General features: G+C 41.1%; 1 protein-coding gene across 1 annotated transcript in view; it reads right to left on the bottom strand.

Annotated features, from left to right (window-relative positions):
* SCAP (SREBF chaperone) overlaps nucleotides 1-18,544 on the bottom strand; it is a 248,292-nt gene that overhangs the window by 186,906 nt on the left and 42,842 nt on the right. The window contains exon 2 of the mRNA XM_029588196.1: nucleotides 2,530-2,748. Coding sequence (XP_029444056.1) covers nucleotides 2,530-2,651 — 122 coding nt within the window. The 5' untranslated portion in view covers nucleotides 2,652-2,748. The remainder of the gene's footprint in view (nucleotides 1-2,529; nucleotides 2,749-18,544) is intronic.

The following is an 18,544-nucleotide window of genomic DNA, read 5'->3' as shown; positions in this document are numbered from 1 at the left end:
TTTAACTAAGCCCTTAGCTATTGAAAAATTGCACTTATTACACAACTTGAATTCTCAATGCAAGATCTGCCAATAAATAAAACAGAGAAAGCTCAGGCCTCTAATGAAGGGATTAGGGCACATCAAGAGAGGTAAACAAGAAGCACAGATCTGGGGGATCCAAGATGGTCGCGGCAGAACAGACAGCGTGAGCACCCGCGTTTTCCTCACTGCTTTCGAGCAGGTTTTTTTGGGGGGGGGGGCTATCTGTGGCATTATGTCACTAATGCCACATACTGCTCGTAAATGCAGGGCAAAGGAGAGGACTTATCCTGCAGTCCCCATGGATCCCTCTGTTTTAGGCCCAATGGACGCTCATGTTCTACGTGGGAGCCGATCAGAAGTGTTGTACTTGGAGGAGGAGTCTGGAGAGGATTTGCTGGCTTCCCCTCCAGACCTGTTGACCTCTCTTTCCCCGATCGTGAGTTTTCCACCAGCGAACCCGGCTGTCGGGGGGGGGGGGGGGGGAGGGCGCCATGCGCTGATGATGCCAATGCCCTGCGACCCCGTGCAGGGTCAGGACGTCCTGGGAGTGCTGGAGGAGACGCTGGAGATGGCCCTGATATGGGCCGTGCTGGCTCACCGACGGAGGGAAGTTTTCAGATCCAGCCTGAATCTGTCTCCACCCCTGCTACAAGACCTTTGTGCAATTTTCCTTTATCTACCCTGGTAAGACCTAATTTGATAACCCTTGATTCTATTTGAGAGGCTATGGAGAATCTTGGAACTTCGATTTCTTTGCAACTGAATCCTGTTGTGGATATATTAAATGCTAATGAAAATAGAGTAATGCTGTTGGAAAAGTCAAATGTCTTTTTTCAAAAGGAAACACAGGAAGTTAAACAGAAGATACAAGGTTTGAAGCCTACTCAGGAATTATTGATAAAGAAAAATCAATTTTTCAGGATAAAATTTGAGAATTTAGAAAATGTAATACGGGGGAAAAATCCATGCTTTATAAATTTCCCTAAAATCCCACATATGTCAGCAAAAGATATGTTTAGGAAATATCTCTTGGAAATTCTCAAGGATCCTGAGACAGCAGTACCTCCACTATCAAAATCATATTACTCTCCTCTGTTTAAGAAGAAAGAAAATCAAGTAGATTCTCAGGGTATGGATTCTTCAACACCAAATGTGGACATATCCCAACTTCTGGAAACTTCAGTTAGTGGCCTTGTGATTGGGTAATGAGATTATTTTTTTAGGCACCGCTCTGAAACCTTTCTTCATCTTAATATTAGGGTAGACCCCTGATGTTTCCAGACAAACACAGAAGAGGTGGCAACAATTCCTTGTGATGAACCTGGAGTTTGGGGCTCTATTTGTTCTAAAATTCCCATGTAAATGCTTTGTAAAATATAAGGGTCTTTCATATGTTTTTCTTACTCCTCCTCAATTAGCTTTTTTCCTTAGTGATAAACTGGTCTTGCAATTTGTGGGTAATGACTTAGGTCAGCCTGTCCCTCCTTTAGAAAGAGGAGTACCCTTAATTCTTATTATAATTTGTTGTATTTATACTGTTCCTCCCCTTTCCCTTAATAGCCCTATTTCCAATTGCTCTTTTCTTGCTAAGCTATTAGAGAAAGTACTGTGCTCAGAGTTGTTTAGTCATTTGGAAGAGGTGAGTAGGTTGGATAGATGTCAGTCTTCTGCTAAGAAGTCATCGCTGCTTACAACATTGTGAGTTTGCATCTATCTCTCAGAGCTTTCCCTGGGTCCAGGTACTCGCTCCTCCAGGGCCTAATGTATACCATCTCCTGGGCTGCCTTAAGAGACTATGGTGTGAGTGTTACCATCAAGAACTTGTTCCAGAACTCTGCATATACTGCCTACTCACTTTCTTAGTTTCTCTACAGCTCGGCCACCCTGGGATCGCTGTTCCAATACCTGAGGGACTACAGCCCAGCCGGGCGCTTCCAGCTCACTACTGCCACATTTGGTGGTTCAATATATTGCTTCTAAGAAGTCCTTATTGCTTAACATCAGTGAGTCTGTATCTATCTCTCAGAGCATTCCCTGGAACCAGGTACTCGCTCCTCGAAGGCCTAATGCATACCATCTCCTGGGACTACAGCCCAGCCGGGTGCTTCCAGCTCACTACTGCCACCTCTGGTGGTTTACTATATTATCTAATAAAAGAACTAGTGTGTGTCTGTCTCCTACACTAAGCCTGACCAGTGATCCCTCTCGGGATTTCCCCCGAGGGCGTGGTCACCTGCCACTGGTCCAAGGATCCACCCACAACTATTCTAAACAACAACAGATTGCTATATACCAGCTTTAACAGAGCTTTCTGACAGACAGTTAGGGATCACTATGTTGATGTGGAGGCAAGGGACAATTTTGCATTAGGCGCTCTCCTGTATAGGCTTCCGAGAGACCTGGAGCAGGCAGACATCAGATAGACAGTTTTGCACCCTGTATTCCCTTCCCCCACAGGCCAGTGATTGATTTAAAACCACTGCTTTATCATCTTTCTGTGCTTACCAGCAAGCAAGGATACAGACAGCTGTGAAAAGGATGATGGGAATCGGATAGGATGCACACAGCAGCCCGTGGTTATAGAATGCCTGCGATATCTTCTCCCGCAGCTTTTCAGTCAGGGTCATTCTCAGCTGCTGTCACCTGGCCGCCATCATGGAATGTGTTGTGGGGTTAAGCAGAGAACACCATGAGCAGATCTCCTGCAAGGCACCATCAAGAAATCTGAAGGAGAGAAAGCAAGAATCAGTATATTCTAAAACAAAACGTTAGATAAGATACGGCTAAGAGAAGAGAGACTGGGCAATTCTATTTTTTTTTTTTTTTTTGGCATGCCTACCAAGACTGACCACTCACGTGTTGTTAGTGCCTACTATCTCATTTTAAAAAGGCCCTATTAAGGCCATCTGATAATAATTATTTAGTCTCTCTCTGCATGGAATGGGGACCGAGAGGAAGAGCCTGAATCCTTGGGCTATCCAAACTTCCTGGTTTCTGTATGGATATCAAGAAACAAAACAAAAAAAAAATCTACAACCCTGAAACACCAACAGAAACAAAAATTTCCACACAAAACTAAAGAGCTTATTTTCTAGGATATATATGTGTGCATCTGCATGCATCTGAAAAAGAAACTTGCCAGAGTCCTCAGCCCGCCCTCCCCCCACCCCCCAACCATGTCCTGAAAATTTGGTGTAGAGTGGACACCAAACAAAAGATATTGGGTCGGGGGACATGTACACCATGATCTCATAAGTCATTTTTCCCTTCAGAAAGTAGGCTGACAGAGTCAGTAAAGAGCAGCACTCACAGGCCGATGCAATAAGACGCGCATAAAAACATGCATCCAAACTGGGTGCCTGTTTGTTTGTTTTTTTAAACACACGCACAGCCACCTCTCTTTTGCGCCCAATTTTAAATTTAAATGAGCTGATGTGTTAAAAGGAACTCGCTAGGGAGAAATTGTGCGTCCTTGGCGCTGAAAGGCATCGGGCGCCCAGGAGACATGGCTGTGCGCTTACTTATTGCTACGGGCGCTGAAGAAAGAATTAATATAATGGATCGATTACAAAAAAAAATAATTCTGAATGTACAATATACACACATAATAGCAAGGGGTGAACTCAACCTGGAATGGGTATATCATACATCCAAAATTTTTTTTTTTTTTTTGGTAATCGATCGATCTATTTCATTAAATCTTTATTTTTAATCACCAAAAGCAGTAGATCGGTATTTTGGATTTTTTTCATAAGCCCATGACTCACGGAATGACTTAACACCTGCTCCAGGGCTGGCATTACATTTGCCGCATTAAAAGAGTATGCCCTGGGATGTACTGCATCAGGAGGTAATAGCTAATAGTTTCATCTACATGCAATTTACATGTGAGGAGCGCCATCAGCTACCCAGTTGTTTGAGCATCTGTTTTGGATGCACTAATCCCCTTACTGCATCAGGTGTTAGCCTAGCACTTCCAAAACACGCGTCCAACCGCTTGTTAACCTGTGCACTATGCTGGGCACACTTTATTGCACCAGCCCCTCAGTGTACACATCTGAAGAATCATGTAGGATGTCTTTCTAATTAGAAACCATAGCACTCTGACGGTGCAAATCTGACAGCAGCAAATCATAATCCATGCCTTGGAACCTAGATGCTTAGCACTTTAAAATGGCAGAAACAGGTTTTCTATACTTTGCCAAAGCATCTTGTATGAAGCTTACAATCACTCCAGGACCAGCTGTTTACAATCATAAGTATTTCAATTCTCATATATATACGTTTGACTTTTCCACTTCATAAATAACCCTCCTCACGACCCCCAAGATGAAACCCCTTTCACCACAGATCACCTTTGGGAAACAGGTATAAATACCAGACAGACAATCTCTGTTCTAGTTTATTTGCTTGCTTTTTTTGAATTGCAATCATGTATATGATAGCTTTGCCCTGTGCCTGAACCAAACCAGAACCCTGGTTTATGATAAACAGCAGACAACAACCGTCTCCTGCTGCCTTCACCCTCCCCTGCTGAAGTTTTAAATGGCCGGGTTAACAGAATCTTCCTTCTAGTGATTAATCCTAAAACAATGCCGCTCCTATTTCTCCCACCTAAGGAAGCAAAAATGCATAATCATTCCTTTAGTGACATAGTCTGGTATATCATTTCCTCCATGAGCTTCCTTTGAGATGGCTGATCCACAACATGGACAAGAAGAAAATGCACCCTGGGAGGGAATGTTATACACTGTTCCCTTTGGACAATTGCTAAACCGAGCCCATCCGATGACCATCATGATCCTTGCAGCAGAGCAGCTCAGGGCCAAGTTAGCCCGTTCAAGGATGAAACATCAAACAGAGCCAAAGAGGCACACCTCCTACACAAACAGGGAAAGCAGCCAAAGCACAGACACTCTCAAGTATTAACCATGCCCACAAGAAACTGGTTCCTATGTGCAGCTGATACCTCTAGCAATACAGTTAAGATATATGTGCATGTGTATGTTTGTTGAGAAGGGAGTGAGCTCTGCCTAGCAGAGGGAGAGAAATAATATTCAGCAAAACTCTGCTCAGTAGCATGCAAGGCTCTGGCATTAAAAAAAGATATATATATATATATATATACACACTGGTAAACGCCAAGCACAAAGGAGTACATTCCTTGGATCGATTATTAATAGTTTTAGAGCACTGCCAGTTAGCACAAGATAAATCCCATGGTAATAAAGCCTCTATCAAGGAAAGAACTGCAGTTAGGTTTGAGTGCAAGGAAAGATTTATTTATTTATTTAAAGGATTTTTTTATATACCGCGGCACGTTTCAAAACATCACCTCGGTTCACATTGAACAAAAATTTAGCAACAGGCTTTACAATCAATTCAGAAGGAACAAACATATATCAATATGATCAGCGAACAGGGCAAAAAGTCCACATATAGTATTATTGAATCCAGTCTAATCTCTTGGTGGAAACTATGTATAATTACAATCTATATATGATAAGGTGCATTGGGTTCAAATAACAATAAATAATAATAATAAAAATATAAAACTATGTATAACTAGGTACATTCAATCAGAGGTAGTTAAGGGTGAAAGGGGTTGGGCGGGGGGGGGGGGTGGACGGCTGCTTAAAGTAGGACGGCTGTTTGCGGATTAAGAGGTCATTATGTATAAGCTTTTCTGATAAAGGAGATAAATCAACTAGCGTAAGCAGTGTATACCCAGAGAGAGGAAGAAACCAGGAACTTCCTGCGCAAAAGGCACCTGAAACACAGGCATATTATTTGCATGTTTTAAAAGTAAGCAGCGTTTACACTTTCTGTAGGAAATTCTGCAGGAGATTAAATGGTTAAAAAAAAAACAAAAACAACCTCGCACAATACAAGTCACATCCAGGCAACAGAACAGGAAACAGTGTGGGAATACTCAGCTTTCTTCAGCACTCCCTGACCTCTTAGAAATACGAGTCCATGAGTCAGAGCCACCGTTTCCAAAGACAACTCAAATAAAATGAGCCCGAGGGCAGCAGCATGACAACTGAGGCACTGAAGGATGGGGGGGGGGTCTTTGTTTCCTTTAGTGCAAAGGGGAGAAGATTATGTTGCAAGCTCTAGATAGTAAATTAAACGGGTAATACAAGAGAATCAGGGCATGGAAGGTATGAACTCAGTCAGCACCCTCCCCTACTAGAGCCCTTCCATCACTTTCCAGGCCCGAGCTTTGCTCTTGTGTCTTTAATCAGTAAGAAATTACTATGTGCCATGAACCTGTCTTTGTGCCATAGAAATGATCATCTATATAGAAACATACGTAGCTTCCCGGAGAATGCTTGGCAAAATGCACACCAGATGTACGCAGCACTGTACAGACAGTCACTGCTCCGTGGAGTTAATCGCCTAGTCAAGACAGACAGGACACACAAAGAAAAGACAGATTAAGAGGCTTTCGGTATAACAGGGAGGCTAGAGTGTCAGAAGACTCAGTTACACGAGCAGGATGTGGTTGGGGTGCCGGCCGAAATTAACTTCTGACTTTGGGCAGGCGTTAATTTCTGAGAGTAAAATGTGCGGCTTGGCTGCACATTTTATTTTCTGTATCGCGCGGGACTTAATAGGCTCATCAACATGTATTTGCATGTTGAGGGCACTATTAGTTTCAGGGGAGTTGGACGTGAGTTTCCAAGGGGTAATAATAGCGCATGGAAAACGCGCGTCCAAACGGGAGCTAAAGGTGTGCTCAGCCTGAGCGCACCGTACTGAATCGGCCTGATAGTTTGTGAGCTGAGATGTAAATGGGCTGAACTAGGGGATCGAGTGGAAGCGGCTAAGCACAGACTGGATGAACAGGAGAGTGCATGTGAATATAACCAGCAAGAACTAAAACAATTACAGGAAGACCTGGAAAAGCAATCTAGAAGAGGGAATCTGCGCTTTAGAAGCTGTATATTCTGACTGTGCACAGGTGGTCTCTAATATATGTGCCCTAATATTCAAAAAAACAGAAAGCCTGAAGGAGACACTTAAAATAGTGTTGGACAGAGCACAAAGATCTCTTGCCTGCCCAAGGGGTAAAGTGCCCAGGGTAAGTTTAAACTTTATGGACTTATTACGGATTATATTAATATGGTTTTCAATTTGCAAATATATCAGGTTGTTCTTGAAAGATATTTTTGGATGGAGAGTAACTAAGGAAATTTATTAGATGAGGGTCGGTGGAAGGTTCATGGGCAGTCATGGTGGGCAATGTCATCATTCCTCGAGGAGGTGGCTGGAGTGATAATGGGAGGGGTGACTGGGTGGGGACAGTAGGACAGAGGGGAATGTGAGAAAGAGGTCCTGGGATGAATACCAGTGGGGCAAGGGGGTTAGGCAAGTAAAGAAAGAGGCACATTTGTGGGAAGAGGCTTACATTGTAATCCTTTGAGATTTGGTGGGTGATATGGAGAGTTATAAGTGTTCTTGAACAATTGGAGCATTAAAGATTATGTCCTGGAATGTTAAGGGGCTGACATCTTGTTATGCTAGAAGACCCATTTGAGGAAGAAATATGAAAAGTTGCCAGCATCTAATAATTTTCCACAACAATTCTTTGCATCGGTGATGGTAACTAACAAGTACAGTGGGGTAGGAATCCTTTTTTCTAAAAACGTGGTAGTAGATGTGATCTCTACTACGAAAGACTTGGAGGGCAGATACATCATAGTAAAATTTAAGATTAGTAATGTTATTTATGCATTAGTGAATCTTTATGGTCCCAATACTGGACAAGGGATGTTTTTTACAGGGGGTTCTCCAAAATTTTACAGCAATGGGCGGAAGGTCACATTATAATAGGTGGAGTCTTCAAAATCACAAGGTATCCGTTCTTGGATAATAATGGTGGGAGCAGGAGACCTCACAGATCAATAGGAAGAAGTTAAAATTACTTATGGAAGACTAGGGATTGGTAGATGTTTGGTGGCTTTTTCACCCATCTGAGCAGAATTATACCTTTTTTCAAAGGCTCATAAGGTATATTCCAAGCTTGACTTCTTTTTGGTTGATAACGCTTTAGTGAATAAGGTGGGTAAAACAGAGACTGAATCAATAACATGGTCAGATCGTGCTGCTGGTTGGATGTTCTTAACGAGGTTGGGGGAGGGACAATTCGGGGGGGATTTTGGAGTCTTATTGAAAGATTATTAGATCTTAATTTTAGAGAACAACTAGGATGCAAAATGAGGGATTATCTCAAAGAAAATAAGAATGGGGAGATGCCTGCTGGTATAGTTTGGGATTGTTTCAAAGAGGTAGCTAGGGGTAAATTAATTGCAAGGGCGTCTTATCTAAAAAAGGACAGGGAGAGGAAGAGATTTAATGTGCTAATACGGATTGGTAAAGTGGAGATTAGCCATAAGAGAACTGTTGACTCCATGATTGGAACACAGTTGGAGAAACTGAGATTGGAATTGAAAAATCTAGATGTGGGAGAAATTGCTTTTCAACTGCATAGAGCCAAACAGGAATTTTTTGAAGGGGGTAATAAGGTCAGTAGGTTACTGGTGAGGAGGCTTAATCTTAGGGTAATACAGAGTCAGATTTTAAAAATTAAAGATAGAACCGGAGAGATGGTGTTGGATAATGAGAGTATAAGAGCTTGGTTCTCTCAATTCTATCAAGAATTATACTCCAAACGAAAAGATATTTGTCAGGACCATATCGATGAATATTTAGAAGGAGTAATCTTGCCAAGAGTAGATCATACCCAACAGAAACATCTTAATAAGGAAATCTCTTAATCTGAAGTAGCACAAGTGATTAAAGAACTGAAAATGGGTAAATCCTTGGGAATAGATGTTTTTTGGCAGAATTTTAAAGACAGCTGAACTTGGTCATTGTGGGACCATTGGCAGCAGCTTTCAATGAGCTGTTATTAGATGGCACTATAGCTGATGATGCCAATAGAGCGGGAATTACAGTGCTGGCAAAGCCAGGGAGGGACGTGACTTTATGCGGGTCTTATCGACCCATCTCACTTATTAATCTAGATTTGAAAATATTGGCAAAACGTTTAGTTAAAAGGCTGGGAGGGGTGGCAAGTGAGTTGATTCACCCAGATCAAATGGGCTTTGTGCTAGGTAGACTTGCTGCTGATAATGTGAGGAGGGTAATCAACTTAATATGGTGGGCTCAAGAAAAACAGATTCCATTGGCTTTGCTTACAATCAATGCCTAAAAGGCATTCAATATGGTTTATTGGGTCTATTTGTTCTCAGTTTTTGAAAAATTGGGATTGGGAGGAAAGGTCTCTAATTGGATAAGAAAATTTTATAACAATCCCAGTGCTTGCATTAAGGTTAATGGGAGGTTAGAAACTGTTTCCGCCTTAATTGTGTGCTCCTAGAGACATCTGGGAACATCTGGACCCTTTGACCGCAGAAGCTAAAACCTTTGTTTTTAAAATACTTCTGGAGGACCAGATTTCTTTCTTGCTCTAGACTAAAGACCAGGTGTTCCTGGTTTTCGACCCGGCCCATTTAAAATTTCTTTTTTTTACCCTTCGGGATCTCAGACTTAATATCGTCGTGATATTAAGTCAGAGGGTGCACAGAAAAGCAGTTTTTACTGCTTTTCTGTGCACTTTCCCGTGCCGGCAGAAATTAGCACCTACCTTTGGGTAGGCGCTAATTTCTTATAGTAAAATGTGCGGCTTGGCTGCACATTTTACTTACTGAATCACGCGGGAATACCTAATAGGGCCGTCGGAGCGCGCTGTACTGTATCGGCCCAAATGAAAGGCCATCGCCTCCTATCCCATGATTTTTAGTTTTCTTAGAAGCCTCTTATGAGAGACTTTGTCAAACACCTTCTGAAAATCCAAATACACACCATCTATTGGTTCACTTTTATCCTCATGTCTATTAACCCCTTCAAAAAAATGTAATAGATTTGTGAGGCAAGACTTCCCTTAGGTAAATCCAAACAACACATCCATATAATATAACAATCCAAAAACCACACTTCCATAAGGCTTTTACCCATAAGTTCTTTCTCCCCCCCCCCCTCCCCCCCATCTCCTATTCCTCTAATACAGCATCATCCTATAGTGAACACTTTTAGCAATACACCTTCTAGATTAGTTAAACACAGCTGCATGGTATGTTTTGCAATACTGTATTATACCACAACATTACATTTACCTCTACCTCCCCCCCCCCCCCCCCCCCCAATTTCCCCATCTTTTGGACACCAATTATTTTGCATCATCCTCCAAGTCCCTACAATATTACACCTTCATCTTCCAGATAATATATCTGTGCCACAATTTCTCAAATTTGCTCAATTGTTTCCACTGAACCGCAGTTAGCTTGTTCATATAATACTCCTTATCCAACCTTTAGATTACTCTTTATAAGGGAGTAACTGAGGCTTTCCTCCAAAAGTAAGCCATTTCCTCCCTTGCTGCCAGGATTACTTGGAAACAGCTTCATTGACAGTTTCTGTAAAAGTATGTTGAAAAGAAAAAAACAATGGATCCTTGGGTATCTGTTCCGCAATGTCAATGTACTACAGCTTTAATCTGTGAAGCCACGTAATACCATAATAAACAGGGAACCCCTAAACCACCCCGTCTTTAGGCAAGTACAGGACCTTACTGCTTACCCTTGAGTCTTTTATTCCAAATAAAATGAAAAAGATAACACTGCCAAAATGTAATGGATGCATCCGGAACATAAACAGGCAAGGTTTGAAACAAATAACTAATTCTAGGTAGTATATTCTACCCAGCCAAGATAAGTTGCCGCTTTCCCACCTCTGAAGATCCCCAACGCTCAACTTTGCTGGCGTCCGGTTTCCGAGCCCGTGGCTGTCAGCAGGCTCGAGAACCGATGCCGGCAAAATTGAGCGTCGGCTATCAAACCCGCTGACAGCCGCCGCTCCGGGCCAAATGGAGGCGCTAGGGACGCGCTAGTGTCCCTAGCGCCTTCTTTTGCCCGTTTCTACCGCCGGGCCTAATTTAAATACTGAATCGTGCGCACAGGCAAGTGCCCTGTGCGCGCTGGGAGAGCGCTCTCCCGCGGACTTTACTGAATCGGCCTGATTGATTGTAAACTGGTTAAAAGACATAAAACAGAGTAGGATTAAATGGTCAATTCTCTCAGTGGAAAAAGTTAAAACAGTAGAGTGTCTCAGGGATCTGTGCTTGGGCCGATGCTTTTCAATATACTTATAAATGATCTGGAAAGGGATATGATAAGTGAGGTGATCAAATTTGCAGATGACACAAAATTATTCAGAGTAGTTAAATCACAAGCAGATTATGATAAATTGCAGGAGGTCCTTGCGAGACTGGAAGATTGGGCATCCAAATAGCAGATGAAATTTAATGTGGACAAGTGCAAAGTGATGCATATAAGAAAAATAACTCATGCTGTAGTTACACGATGTTAGATCCATATTAGTAGTTACCACCCAGGAAAAAAATCTAGGCGTCATAGTAGAAAAAAGGTAACTATGATAAAATGAAAAAAATGGTTAGGAAAAAACTGAAAGGAGCAACTGCAAAAATTAAGAGTTTACAGCAGGCATGGACGTTGTTTAAAAATACCATCTTAGAAGGCCATAACAAATGTATTCCATGCATTCAAAAAGGTGGAAGGCTAAATGACTACCAGCATGATTAAAAGATGAGATGAGAGAAGCTATAATAGCTAAAAGAACATCTTTCAAAAAATGGAAAAGGGATCCAAACGAAGAAAACAGGAAACATAACAAGTACTGTCAAGTTAGATGCAAAGCACTGATAAGGCCAAAAGAGAATTTATAAAGAAGCTTGCCATGGAAGCAAAAGCTCATAAAATCTTTTTCAGATACATTCGAAGTAGAAAGCCTTTGAGAGTCAATTGGACTATTAGATGATCAAGGGATAAAAGGGGCACTTAGGGATGACAAAGCATAGCAGAGAGACCAAATGAATTCTTTGCTTCAGGCTTCACTGAGAAAGGTGTAAGAGAGAGACCCATGCCAGAAATGATATTCAAAGGTGATGATTCAGCAGAACTGAAACAAATCTTAGTACACCTGGAACATATAATAGGGAAATTGACAAACTAAAGAGTAGCAAATTACCTGGACTAGATACATACCAGAATGCTAAAAACTGAAAAAGTAAATTGCAGACCTGCTATTAGCAATTTATAATTACTAATTCAGTGAAATCATCTATGGTACCTGAAGACTGGAAGGTTGCCAACATGATGCCAATTTTTAAAAAGGGATCAAGGGATGATCCATGAAGCTGCAGATCAGTGAGCCTGACATCTGTGTCAGGTAAAATGGTAGAAACTATCAAAAAGAACAAAACTGATGAACATATAGACAGGTATGGTTTAATGAGACAGAGTCAACATGGATTTAGCCAAGGGAAATTCTGACTGACCATCTGCTACATTTTTCTGAGGGTATAAACAAACATGTAGATAAAGGTGAGCCAATTGATAAAGTGTATCTGGATTTCCAGAAAGCATTTGACAAAGTCCCTCATGAGAGACTTCTTGGGAATTAGAAAGTCATGGACTAGGTGGCAGAGTCCTGTTGTGGATTGCCAACTAGTTAAAAGATAGAAAACTGAGAGCAGGGCTAAATGGTAAATTTTCCCAATGGAAAAAGGTGAATACTGGAGTGCCCCAGGGATCTGTTCTGGGACTGATGCTTTTTAATATATTTATAAATGACCTGGAAATGGGAGCAAGTAGTGAGGTGATCAAATTTGCCAATGACACAAAATTATTCAAAGGTGTCAAATCACAAGAGGACTATGAGAAATCGCAAGAGGATATTGCAAAACTGGGAGACGGGAATGCAAATGGCAAATGAAATTTAATGTAGATAAGTGCAAAGTGATGCACTTACAGAAGAGTAACCCAAATTATAGCTATACAATGCAAGGTGCCACATTAGGAGTCACCATTCAGGAAAAAAATCTAGACATCATTGTTTGATAATACGTTGAAATCTTCTGCTCAGTGTGCAGCAGCAGCCAAGAAAGCAAATAGAATGCTGGGAATTATTAGGAAAGGAATGGAGAATAAAATAGAGAATATCATAATGCCTCTGTATCACTTCATGGTGTGACCCCAACTTGAGTATTGTGTGCAGTTCTGGTCACCACATCTCAAAAAAGATATAGCAGCATTAGAAAATATACAGAGAAGAGCGACCAAGATGATATAGGGGATGGAACAATTCCCATATGAAGAAAGACTAAAGAGTTTAGGACTCTTCAGCTTGGAGAAGAGACAGCTGAGGGGAGATATGATAGAGGTCTATAAAATAACGAGTGGAGTGGAACATGTAAACCTTCAGTTGTTTACTCTTTCAAAGAGTACGAAGACTAGGAGATACACAATGAAGTTACTGAGTGGCACAATTAAAACTAAGAAATTTTTTTTTTACTTAATGCATAATTAAACTCTGAAATTCATTGCCAGATGATATGGTGAAAGCTATTAGTATAGCAGCATTTAAACAAGGTTTGGACAAGTTCCTGGAGGAAAAGTCCATAAACCTTTATTAAGGTGGAGTTGCAGAAATTCACTTCTTATCCCTGGGATAAGCAGCATGAAATCTACCTATCTCTTGGGATCCTGCCAGGTACTTGGGACCTGTTGATGACTCTTCCTCTTATGAATGATAGGGATTTGTAATTTATGCAGGGATACGAATGCAGTCACAAGTAAAATGTGCAGCCAAGCCGCACATTTTACTTTAAGAAATTAGCGCCTACCCAAAGGTAGGCGCTAATTTCTGCCAGCACCCGGAAAGTGCACAGAAAAGCAGTAAAAATTGCTTTTCTGTGCACCCTCTGACTAAGTATCATGGCGATATTAAGTCGGAGGTCCCAAAAGTTAAAAAAAAGTTTAAAAAAAAATGTTAAATGGGCCCACGGCTTGAAAACCGGACGCTCAATTTTGCTGGCGTCCGGTTTCCGAACCCGTAGCTGTCAGTGGGTTTGAGAACCGACGCCGGCAAAATTGAGCGTTGGCTGTCAAACTCGCTGACAGCCGCCGCTCCTGTTCAAAAAGAGGCGCTAGGGACGCGCTAGTGTCCCTAGCGCCTCTTTTTACCGCGGGCCCTAATTTAAATAAATTACGTTACTGAATCGCATGCACAGGAGAGTGGACTGTGCGCTTGTCGGGAGAGTGAGCGCTCGCCTGCTCTCCCGCGATTTTTACTGTATCGGCCCATATAGTATTTCATTTCCATCTCATTGAGAAGTGTGCAAGAGTTCCATATGATTTCAAATTCCCAAGAAAGATTTGGACTCCACAAATCACTTGAGAATCTCAAATGGACATTGAATTTCCACTTGCAGAGAAGATGAGCACAAAGACAATCCAAAGAGTGATTGTAGGCACCCAAATCAGACTATGGATGACTTCATGCACAACTGTATTCTACGCCCTCACACAGGGGGGGGGACCAAAGACTAAAAATCATACTAATATTTAAACTATCCAATGGCTTACAGATCAGATGCTGAGCATCTAATCTGTGCATATCTGTCATATGCTAGAAGGACTACAATGTTAAGTCCGCAAGGTAGGCATCTTCACTCCATAATGTAGGGCACCAACCTATTATATACTTGAATTACAACTAGTTTTGCTTCAATGAAAATTAAACAACTGCTTTGCCCATTATTTTCTGGGACAGATTTTAAGGCTTAATTATTTCTCTGTTTTCTTAGTGGGCACATTACCACTTACATACATTACATCAGCCCCTTTCCTTTCCTTCCTACATCACTCCAAAGAACTGCATGCGTATCCCTGCATAATTTACAAATCTCTATCATTCATAAGAGGTAGAGTCACCAACAGTCTTTAAGGCCTCCAGAACTCCCTAGTGATCCACCAAAGATTTTACTGCACAAATGTTAAGACTCTGGTATTATTTGCCCTGCTGATCATCTAATTAGTAAAAGTCTGTTTTTGCAGCTTCTTTAATCTATAAGCAAACATCTGCTAGTTATTTAGTCTCCACCATAATTACAGGCCAAAGCTGATAAAAACAACATGTAGGAAGTATTGCTGGTGGGTTAGTTAATTAGAATGGCAGTCTGATTATTTGATCTCTAGTGCAAAGTTCTAGTAGCCAGGCTGGCCTTGGAAAAAAAACTGAAAACTGTAGGTTGTGATGCATGAATTTTCAAGACTTTATGGCTCCCATGATTAGATGGTCTGTAATCACCACCTCTTGGTTTTCCCCAGTACAGTATTCAGCTTCTGTATCTGGGCCTAAGAGATCCTTGCCATTATTATCAACTATTTTGAGTTTCTGTTGGGATTTCGCTGATTGTCAATATAACTAATTTTTTAACTCTTCTTTCGATAGTTGTTGCCAAGTGTGTCCAATATGAGTGAGGCAATTGGAAATGTCCTTATGCTTATAGACTGGAACACGGACTATCTTATATATGTATTGCGCTGCACGTGTCTATTAGTACTTTCAAAATGATATGTAGTAGTGGTTTCCTGCATGATAAGGAATGAGGGAAAGCAGTACTGAGGTGACCTGCACTGATGAGATGCTAGTTGAGACTGAGCTTCCCTCAGTAATTGTGTGCCATTGTAGGTCACTGTGTTTTATTAACAATGTGCTGCTATAACTATATATTAATACAAAATTCAGCTTGTTATATGGCCCTTTAGGACACTTTCTTTATCCTACACACATGACTGAAGTGTCTTTGAAAAGACAGAGGTATAAATGTTGTCAAAAAAACAGTTTATATAGAAAAAGTATCTACAAAATGAAAAAAAAAAAGAAAAGAAAAGACTGGTCAAGACTGAAAAAGTCTTGGGCATCAGGTCACCTGGGTTCATAAAGTTAGCGCCTGCTGGAAAAGCAGGGGCTGAGAGGTCAGAAAAAGCAGCAGCAACTGGGGCAGAAAAGACATCGGCAACCAGGGGCAGGGAAGAGCGGTAATGGACTTGGGTAGAGCAAGAAGCCAGCAACGGTGGCCAGGACTGGGGATGAGCAGCCACTCGGCTGCAGAAGCGAGGAAGTGGAGGAAAAAGTCTGGAAGGGGAAGTGGAATGCAAATGAAAATAATCAACAACAAAAAAAAAAAATTATTTTGATTAAAAGAAGTAGAGGGCTATAAAGATTTTTAAGGAAAAAAAATGCATATTATCCATTTTAGAATAAAGCTGTAAAGTAACAAAATGTGGAAAAAGTGAAGGAGTCCGAATACTTTCTGAATGCACTGTAAGCGCAACCATTCTTTATTTTATTTAGAAGTACTTGATATTCTGCCTTTTCCTAAAAGTAGGCCCAAAGCGGATTCCATAAAGTAATTTGCCTCCTGTTGATATTCCATGAAAACGTTTCTGCTGCCCATGTTCTTTTCTTCTAATCACAGTTAAGTGTTCCTGTTCTGCTGTTAAAATTCCTTTTCGTACAACATGTAATACCTACTCCACAAAGGCATTAAATGCAGTAAATAGCTACTGGTAAGGTTCAAACACTTCCCGTCAGCTGTATATTTTCTTTGGATTATAAAAGTACAGCCATTATAGCTCTCACACTGAAACAGGACATTAATGTCTTTTTTTTTTTTTTAACTATATTACTTCTGATCTTTACAGCTAGAGTCGAAAAAGTTGCTTGTTAGAAGAGCTCTTAAAGATCTTGCTGCTTATACAATATTAGGAGTAATTGCTGCTGCACAAATTTTGCCGTTAACACTGAAATAAGCAGGCTCTTGATCTGAATATCTATCACTTCCCCTTCCAGGGTAATATTAAGATGAAAAATATTAAACATTTTATTTCTTGTTAGAAGAATGCCCATCATGAACAACAGAATGATAGTTTGAAAATTTCACAGTGTAGTACAAATGTACTCCATTCTTGCTCAAGATTGGAAAGGCATACTCCATGAAGTACATAACATTTTCAAAGGTGATCCTTATATTAAAGAAATGGAATAAAACAATTAAAAAAAACAAAAAACACCAGTCCCTTCCCTTGGTCACCTCTTCACTCAGTTCTTTCTCCCCTCTCCTACTCAGTTCACTTTTCCATCAGTGAACCCATTCAGTCATCCAAGTCTCAATCTCCCCCCTCCACAGCTCATTCGCTTATCTCAGAAAAATTGGTCAACATCTATCCCAACATGAACCTTAATTTCCCTGTTTGGATACACATGTGTTTGTATAGGAATCTCCTATCAGCAACATGAAGAGACACAAAACCGAGACTTTCAGTTACTAGCTGACAATATGGATGCCTTGTTCCTTGGCAACTGGTTCAAGGGCCAATTGGTTGGCGAGAGATTGTGACAGACTCCTTTTATGGGAGTGTACCAGACAGACATGGCTTTTATTATATATGATACACCTCTACTAAACAAAATTTTCTTGGAAAGTGAGTTTGCTCATCATAAACAGGGTTTTCCAAAGACAGCAGGATGTATTAGCCATGATACGTGGTTATCATCATCTGACAGTGTCAAACAGACCCATCTCTCAAGCTCAGTAAAAGTTTGCTACCAAGCATACGTGGGAATTCCCACATGCGCCTCCTCAAGAGCCCCTCAAGTCCTTTGCAGAGCATAGCTTTAGCTAGGCAGTCGACTCTCCAGTGAGATAGGAAGGTATTAGGCATGGCTAATAAATCCTGCTTTCTATGGAGAATACCATTTACAGTACGCAAACTCGCTTTCTTTGTCGACTGAATTAGTCAGAATATGCGAGCAGTCCCAAGCTTTAGATTGTGTATCAGAGCAGTTACTGTACAAGTAACCTGGCTCATCCATGGAGAGTGGACTACTGAGTGAACAGGCTGCACAAAAATTTCTTGCCCAAAGTTACACTTCTTGATAGATTGTCTAGACAGTAGTGGGATGTAAAAGTGTGAACAGACAACCAAGTTACAGCTTTGCAGATGTCTCCAATGGAGATCGCAACTGCCACATCCAGTTTGTTGGGATTGTAGAATATGAACAACTGAGAAGTCTGATGATGCGTTTCAGTTATCCTCAAGTAATAGGCTAAGGCACTCTTACAGTTCAGTGACTTGAGGGCCTTCTCTTCTTTTTGTGCATGTGGAAAGAATGTAAGCAAATCAATAGTTTGATTCAAGTGAAAAGCAGCAACCTCTTTAGCTAGAAACTTAGAATGGGTGCAAAACAACAGTCTGTTGTGAAGATATTGAAGGTAAAGAGCATATGAAACTAATGCCTAAGTCTGCTGACTATTCTAGCCAAAGCGATAGTGACTAAGAACATCACCTTCCATATAAGGAACTTCAAAGAGGCCTACTCCATTGGTTTGCAGGGAGGCTTCATCAGTTGTGCTAAGACAAAACTGAGATCTCATGGCATAGAACATTTCGCAACTGGAGGCTTTGTATGCCACAAATCCTCCAAGAATTTTGAAACTAAAGAATGAAGGTAAATCAGTTTTCTTTCCTCTTGAGGGTAGTAAAAGGTGATGGCACTAAGGTGCACTTTCAGTGATTAAGTACTG

The sequence above is a fragment of the Rhinatrema bivittatum genome, chromosome 2, assembly GCF_901001135.1.
Source record: "Rhinatrema bivittatum chromosome 2, aRhiBiv1.1, whole genome shotgun sequence".
Taxonomy (NCBI): domain Eukaryota; kingdom Metazoa; phylum Chordata; class Amphibia; order Gymnophiona; family Rhinatrematidae; genus Rhinatrema; species Rhinatrema bivittatum.
This window is presented reverse-complemented; position numbering and strand designations above follow the sequence as displayed.